The 7956-nt window shown below is 50.2% G+C and overlaps 1 protein-coding gene across 1 annotated transcript in view; it reads right to left on the bottom strand.

The window, feature by feature from the left end:
• LOC115116153 (retinal-specific phospholipid-transporting ATPase ABCA4-like) overlaps positions 1 to 7956 on the bottom strand; it is a 206345-nt gene that overhangs the window by 78613 nt on the left and 119776 nt on the right. The window contains exons 23-27 of the mRNA XM_065013791.1: positions 7331 to 7470; positions 3480 to 3617; positions 2819 to 3000; positions 370 to 475; positions 15 to 220 (exon numbers count right to left, since the gene is read on the bottom strand). Of these exons, the coding sequence (XP_064869863.1) occupies positions 15 to 220; positions 370 to 475; positions 2819 to 3000; positions 3480 to 3617; positions 7331 to 7470 (772 nt within the window). The remainder of the gene's footprint in view (positions 1 to 14; positions 221 to 369; positions 476 to 2818; positions 3001 to 3479; positions 3618 to 7330; positions 7471 to 7956) is intronic.

Consider the following 7956-nt stretch of genomic DNA (forward strand, 5'->3'; position numbering starts at 1 on the left):
ACCCCCATTCTCACCTCCTCCAGTGATGTGTCAGAGATGCCGAAGCTGCTGAGGCCCATGTCTCCCAGTGTTTCCTCTAGTTCTCTGAAGAGCGAGGCGTAGGCCCGGTGCTTGAAACCCTTGTTGGGCAGCAGGAAAGTCAGCTCCTGGCCGATGGCCTCGATGAGCTTGGCTTCTGGGACGTGGTGATGGATCAGCGTGGTGATGTTGTCCACATCACCTGGGAGAAGATAAAGGTTTTTGTACATAGATAGATTGTTTGATTGACGTATTGATGATGACGGAGGGTTGACATGGAGTGAATATTACAGAACTAATGGTTGATTAGAGTATCTAGACACACACACACGATCACACACACTTCCCCACCATCCAGAGCTCTCTCCAGCTGCTGGGACTGGCCCTGGGATTCCTCTTTCACCTTGGTGCAGGTGGAACAGGTACAGGAACACTCTGAGGCACAGTCACACTCATTCTGATAGACAGAGAGAGAGAGAGAGAGAGAGAAGCACAGAGAAAGAGGGAAAGAGCGAGAGAGAGAGAGAGAGAGAGAGAAGCACAGAGAAAGAGGGAAAGAGAGAGAGAGAGAGAAGCACAGAGAAAGAGCGAGAGAGAGAGAGAGAAGCACAGAGAAAGAGCGAGAGAGAGAGAGAGAAGCACAGAGAAAGAGCGAGAGAGAGAGAAGCACAGAGAAAGAGAGAGAGAGAGAGAGAGACAGAGAGAGAGAGAGAGAGAGAGACAGAGAGAGAGAGAGAGAGAGAGAGAAGAAACAACAACATGTTTAAAACACTTTCCGTTTCAAAAAACTAGATGTATGTTGCACGTCCATATTTCACAGGAGAGGTTTTGTTTATAAAAAAATGCAGAAATGCATTATGGAACATCTGAACTATCATGTGCCCTAATAACAAAAACGTGTATGTTGTCTGTAAATACGAATGAAATGGTTAAATAACGAGCCTAGTTGGTTTAGCCACGAAAAAATACAGGAACCTTCCCATAAGCCATGATTGGCTGAGATAATGAGTGGGCTGGACATGCCGAGAGATGAGTTCGGATTGGTCTGCCATGTAGCGTGCTTCTGTCTATCACACGAGCTGCTAAGTATGTGTGGATAATCCTGTCGATTGCTGCTTTTTTTGAAAGATATAAAGACCTGAAAAAGTTTAGCTATTGCTCTCGTCATTGCTACCCTGAAGTGGTCCCGTGAGGTTCAGTTGGTAGAGCATGGTGCTTGCGACGGCAGGGTTGTGGGTTCGATTCCCACGGGAGGACCAGTACGAGAATGTATGCACTCACTACTGTAAGTCGCTCTGGACAAGAGCGTCTGCTAAATGGCCAAAATATATATATATATTTAATAGTGCTATTGGGAAAAAATTGCGATGGAGGTGGAAAATGAATCAGACGATGAGGAAATCCCTGATTTTGGTAAGAACATTTTAATTGAACCAGACTTCGTAGAGTCTTCAGATGACAAGAAACGAAGAAACGGTGTCTTTTGTCATGGAAGAAGTTGACCGAGTTTTGAAATCAGTGGAATGCCCGGTCAAAGCAGATGATTTCCAAATGTGGAGAAAGTAGAAAGACTGTTGAATAAAACACCTGTCTCCGGATTACATCTTCAAACGAAGGGCAACCATGGCAGCCGTGACAGAGGAAGAAACATTCATCCATGTGTACAGGTAAGAGTCTAGCTACATTTTCAGATATAATATGTTTCTAATTTTGTCAGAAAGTTGTTTTCATTTCAAGTTAAGTCCTACTTTTAGCTAGCTATCTAACGTTAGCTGGCTGGCTCGCTATCTAACGTTACGTGTACGATCTGTGTATAGCTCATGTTAGCTGGCTAGCTCGCTAGTTAATGTTACATGTACGATCTGTGTATAGCTAATGTTAGCTGGCTGGCTCGCTTGCTAACGTTACGTTTACGATCTGTGTATAGCTAATGTTAGCTGGCTGGCTCGCTAGCTAATGTTACATGTACGATCTGTGTATAGCTAATGTTACCTGGCTGGCTCGCTAGCTAACGTTACGTGTATGATCTGTGTATAGCTAATGTTAGGTGGCTGGCTCGCTAACTAACGTTACGTGTACGATCTGTGTATAGCTAATGTTAGCTGGCTGGCTCGCTAACTAACGTTACGTGTACGATCTGTGTATAGCTAAAGTTAGCTGGCTGGCTGGCTCGCTCGCTAACTAACGTTACGTGTATGATCTGTGTAGGAGCTCGAGAAAGGTATACCTGAACATTTTAAAAAAAAACTTAATTGAAAATAAGAATTTGTTCTTAACTGACTTGCCTAGTAAAATAAAGGTTAAAAAAAACATTCTAGTGTATCTCCTCCTGTTGAATACTATTCTAGTGTATCTCCTGTAGAATACTATTCTAGTGTATCTCCTGTTGAATACTATTCTAGTGTATCTCCTGTTGAATACTATTCTAGTGTATCTCCTCCTGTTGAATACTATTCTAGTGTATCTCCTGTTGAATACTATTCTAGTGTATCTCCTGTTGAATACTATTCTAGTGTATCTCCTGTTGAATACTATTCTAGTGTATCTCCTGTTGAATACTATTCTAGTGTATCTCCTCCTGTTGAATACTATTCTAGTGTATCTCCTGTTGAATACTATTCTAGTGTATCTCCTGTTGAATACTATTCTAGTGTATCTCCTGTTGAATACTACTCTAGTGTATCTCCTCCTCTTGAATACTATTCTAGTGTATCTCCTCCTCTTGAATAGTACTCTAGTGTATCTCCTGTTGAATACTATTCTAGTGTATCTCCTGTTGAATACTATTCTAGTGTATCACCTCTTTTTTCCTCACGTCCTTCATGCGTCGGACCAAGGTGAGGTAGAATCCCACCCCGAAGCAGTTCTTGAGGAAGAGGGGGGAGCCACAGCAATGGAGCTGGCCCTTAGAGATGATGGCCACACGGTCACTCAACAGGTCAGCCTCGTCCATGTGGTGAGTGGACAGGATCACTGTACGACCTGGGGTTAGAGGTCAGAGGTCAGGACTAGGAGCTAGGTCACTCAACAGGTCAGCCTCGTTCATGTGGTGAGTGGACAGGATCACTGTACGGCCTGGGGTTAGAGGTTAGAGTTCAGAGGTCAGGACTAGGAGCTAGGTCACTCAAGAGGTCAGCCTCGTCCATGTGGTGAGTGGACAGGATCACTGTACGACCTGGGGTTAGAGGTCAGAGGTCAGGACTAGGAGCTAGGTCACTCAACAGGTCAGCCTCGTCCATGTGGTGAGTGGACGGGGACACTTGCACGCCCTGGAAGACAGGGGTCAAAGGTTAGAGAGAGTTGATTGTAGTGCTTGGAGGAGCAGGGATGGGAAACACCAGTCCCTGAAAGCCTGAGTACCTGCCTGTTTCTCTCTTCAGCCTGGCACTGAATTACTCCTAGAGAAGTGCTGAAACACGGTTTCCCAGGTCTAAACCAGCTGTAGTGGCTAGGGGTGGTACCTGTGCGGTATTTGAGTAGCAGGTCCCAGATGGACCGTCTGGAGTAAGGGTCGACCCCCGACGTGGGCTCATCCAGGATCACAATCTTTGACCCCCCAACAAATGCCATGGCAACAGACAGCTTCCTCTGCATACCCCCTGCACAGAGTGAGAACGGACGTTATTTCAGGCGAAACACAATAAACATGTAGGGTAAAACACTACAACATCTGAAACGTTGCTAGGGCCTCTGGCTAATTCATTTGCAGCAACACAATAAACATGTAGGGTAAAACACTACAGCATCTGAAACGTTGCTAGGGCCTCTGGCTAATTCATTTGCAGCAACACAATAAACATGTAGGGTAAAACACTACAGCATCTGAAACGTTGCTAGGGCCTCTGGCTAATTCATTTGCAGCAACACAATAAACATGTAGGGTAAAACACTACAGCATCTGAAACGTTGCTAGGGCCTCTGGCTAATTCATTTGCAGCAACACAATAAACATGTAGGGTAAAACACTACAGCATCTGAAACGTTGCTAGGGCCTCTGGCTAATTCATTTGCAGCAACACAATAAACATGTAGGGTAAAACACTACAACATCTGAAACGTTGCTAGGGCCCCTGGCTAATTCATTTGCAGCAACACAATAAACATGTAGGGTAAAACACTACAACATCTGAAACGTTGCTAGGGCCCCTGGCTAATTCATTTGCAGCAACACAATAAACATGTAGGGTAAAACACTACAACATCTGAAACGTTGCTAGGGCCCCTGGCTAATTCATTTGCAGCAGCAAAGGTTCGACAAAGACAAAAAAGGAAGACCTGGAAACAGTATCTGCTCACAAGGGTTTCAACACTCCACAAACATCTGAAAGGTCCTGTGTCTCGTTGTCTAGGGTCCCCTGGCTCCCCCTGAAGGTCCTCATTTGCAGCAGCAAAGGTTCGACAAAGACAAAAAAGGAAGACCTGGAAACAGTATCTGCTCACAAGTGTGTTTCATGCCTTAGGTCTCCATGAGAACCTGGCTGACCCCCCCTGAGAGGTCCTGTGTCTCGTTGTCTCCCCCTGAGGTCCTGTGCCTCGTTGTCTCCCCCTGAGAGGTCCTGTGCCTCGTTGTCTCCCCCTGAGGTCCTGTGCCTCGTTGTCTCCCCCTGAGGTCCTGTGCCTCGTTGTCTCCCCCTGAGGTCCTCGTTGTCTCCCCCTGAGGTCCTGTGCCTTGTCTCCCCCTGAGGTTCTGTGACTCCCCCTGAGGTCCTGTGACTCGTTGTCTCCCCCTGAGGGGTCCTGTCTCCCCCTGAGGTCCTGTCTTGTCTTCCCCCTGAGAGGCCCTCTCCCCCTGAGGTCCTGTCTCGTTGTCTCCCCCTGAGGTTCTGTGTCTCGTTGTCTCCCCCTGAGGTTCTGTGACTCGTTGTCTCCCCCTCTGAGGGGTTCTGTGACTCGTTGTCTCCCCCTGAGGGGTCCTGTGAGGTCCTGTGACTCGTTGTCTCCCCCTGAGGTCCTGTGTCTCGTTGTCTCCCCCTGAGGTTCTGTGTCTCGTCTGTCTGTGCCCCTCCCCCTGAGGGGTCCTGTGTCTCGTTGTCTCCCCCTGAGGTTCTGTGTCTCCCCCTGAGGTTCTGTGCCTCCTCCCCCTGAGGTTCTGTGCTGTGAGGTTCTGTGACTCGTTGTCTCCCCCTGAGGGGTCCTGTGCCTCGTTGTCTCCCCCCTGAGGTCCTGTGACTCGTTGTCTCCCCCCTGAGGGGTCCTGTGTCTCGTTGTCTCCCCATGAGGTTCTGTGTCTCGTTGTCTCCCCCCTGAGGTCCTGTGTCTCGTTGTCTTCCCCCTGAGGTTCTGTGTCTCGTTGTCTCCCCCCTGAGGTCCTGTGTCTCGTTGTCTCCCCCCTGAGGTTATGTGTCTCGTTGTCTCCCCCCTGAGGTCCTGTGTCTCGTTGTCTCCCCCTCTGAGGTTCTGTGTCTCGTTGTCTCCCCCCTGAGGTCCTGTGACTCGTTGTCTCCCCCCCTGAGGTCCTGTGACTCGTTGTCTCCCCCTGAGGTCCTGTGACTCGTTGTCTCCCCCCTGAGGTCCTGTGTCTCGTTGTCTCCCCCACGAGAGGTCCTGTGTCTCGTTGTCTCCCCCTGAGGTTCTGTGTCTCGTTGTCTCCCCCTGAGGTTCTGTGCCTCGTTGTCTCCCCCTGAGGTTCTGTGCCTCGTTGTCTCCCCCCTGAGGTTCTGTGCCTCGTTGTCTCCCCCTGAGGTTCTGTGCCTTGTTGTCTCCCCCTGAGGTTCTGTGCCTCGTTGTCTCCCCCCTGAGGTTCTGTGCCTCGTTGTCTCCCCCCTGAGGTTCTGTGCCTCGTTGTCTTCCCCCTGAGGTTCTGTGCCTCGTTGTCTCCCCCTGAGGTTCTGTGCCTCGTTGTCTCCCCCTGAGGTTCTGTGCCTCGTTGTCTCCCCCCTGAGGTTCTGTGACTCGTTGTCTCCCCCTGAGGTCCTGTGTCTCGTTGTCTCCCCCTGAGGTCCTGTGTCTCGTTGTCTCCCCCCCTGAGGTTCTGTTCCTCGTTGTCTCCCCCTGAGGTCCTGTGTCTCGTTGTCTCCCCTGAGGTCCTGTGCCTCGTTGTCTCCCCCTGAGGTCCTGTGCCTCGTTGTCTCCCCCTGAGGTCCTGTGTCTCGTTGTCTCCCCCTGAGGTCCTGTGCCTCGTTGTCTCCCCCCTGAGGTCCTGTGACTCGTTGTCTCCCCCCTGAGGGGTCCTGTGACTCGTTGTCTTCCCCCTGAGAGGCCCTGTGTCTCGTTATCTCCCCCTGAGGTTCTGTGTCTCGTTGTCTCCCCCCTGAGGTTCTGTGACTCGTTGTCTCCCCCCTGAGGGGTTCTGTGACTCGTTGTCTCCCCCCTGAGGGGTCCTGTGACTCGTTGTCTCCCCCACGAGAGGTCCTGTGTCTCGTTGTCTCCCCCTGAGGTTCTGTGTCTCGTTGTCTCCCCCTGAGGTTCTGTGTCTCGTTGTCTCCCCCCTGAGGTCCTGTGACTCATTGTCTCCCCCCTGAGGGGTCCTGTGTCTCGTTGTCTCCCCCCTGAGGTTCTGTGCCTCGTTGTCTCCCCCTAAGGTCCTGTGACTCGTTGTCTCCCCCTGAGGTCCTGTGTCTCGTTGTCTCCCCCCTGAGGTTCTGTGACTCGTTGTCTCCCCCTGAGGTTCTGTGACTCGTTGTCTCCCCCCTGAGGTTCTGTGCCTCGTTGTCTCCCCCTGAGGTCCTGTGACTCGTTGTCTCCCAACTGAGGTCCTGTGTCTCGTTGTCTCCCTCCTGAGGTTCTGTGACTCGTTGTCTCCCCCTGAGGTCCTGTGACTCGTTGTCTCCCAACTGAGGTCTTGTGTCTCGTTGTCTCCCCCCTGAGGTTCTGTGACTCGTTGTCTCCCCCTGAGGTTCTGTGACTCGTTGTCTCCCCCTGAGGTCCTGTGTCTCGTTGTCTCCCCCTGAGGTTCTGTGCCTCGTTGTCTCCCCCCTGAGAGGTCCTGTGACTCGTTGTCTTCCCCCTGAGAGGTCCTGTGACTCGTTGTCTCCCCCCTGAGAGGTCCTGTGCCTCGTTGTCTCCTCCCTGAGAGGTCCTGTGACTCGTTGTCTCCTCCCTGAGAGGTCCTGTGCCTCGTTGTCTCCTCCCTGAGAGGTCCTGTGACTCGTTGTCTCCTCCCTGAGAGGTCCTGTGACTCGTTGTCTCCTCCCTGAGAGGTCCTGTGCCTCGTTGTCTCCTCCCTGAGAGGTCCTGTGACTCGTTGTCTCCTCCCTGAGAGGTCCTGTGACTAGTTGTCTCCCCCCTGAGAGGTCCTGTGCCTCGTCGTCTCCCCCCTGAAAGGTTCATTGTCTTTCTTATGAGGCAAGCCCACACACCCAGCCTGACCCACCTGAGAGGTTCTGTGCCTCCTCGTCTCTCTTATGAGGCAGGCCCAGGTCCTCCAGCATGACATTGACCGCCTGTTGAGCCTCAGCCTGAGAGGTGCCCTTCAGCAGGGAGTAGAACAGGATGTGTTCCTCCACCGTCAGACTGGACAGAGAGGAGGGAGAGAGGTTGTCAGTCACTACAGCAGACACGTGAACACATGTCTGAACAAACGTTCATCAATCTGCTGTGTCATCAATCTGCTATGTCATCAATCTGCTATGTCATCAATCTGTTATGTCATCAATCTGCTATGTCATCAATCTGCTATGTCATCAATCTGCTATGTCATCAATCTGCTATGTCATCAATCTGTTATGTCATCAATCTGTTATGTCATCAATCTGCTATGTCATCAATCTGCTATGTCATCAAACTGTTATGTCATCAATCTGCTATGTCATCAATCTGCTATGTCATCAATCTGCTATGTCATCAATCTATTATGTCATCAATCTGCTATGTCATCAATCTGCTATGTCATCAATCTGCTATGTCATCAATCTGCTATGTCATCAATCTGTTATGTCATCAATCTGCTATGTCATCAATCTGTTATGTCATCAATCTGTTATGTCATCAATCTGTTAT

The sequence above is a fragment of the Oncorhynchus nerka genome, linkage group LG9b, assembly GCF_034236695.1.
Source record: "Oncorhynchus nerka isolate Pitt River linkage group LG9b, Oner_Uvic_2.0, whole genome shotgun sequence".
Lineage (NCBI taxonomy): Eukaryota > Metazoa > Chordata > Actinopteri > Salmoniformes > Salmonidae > Oncorhynchus > Oncorhynchus nerka.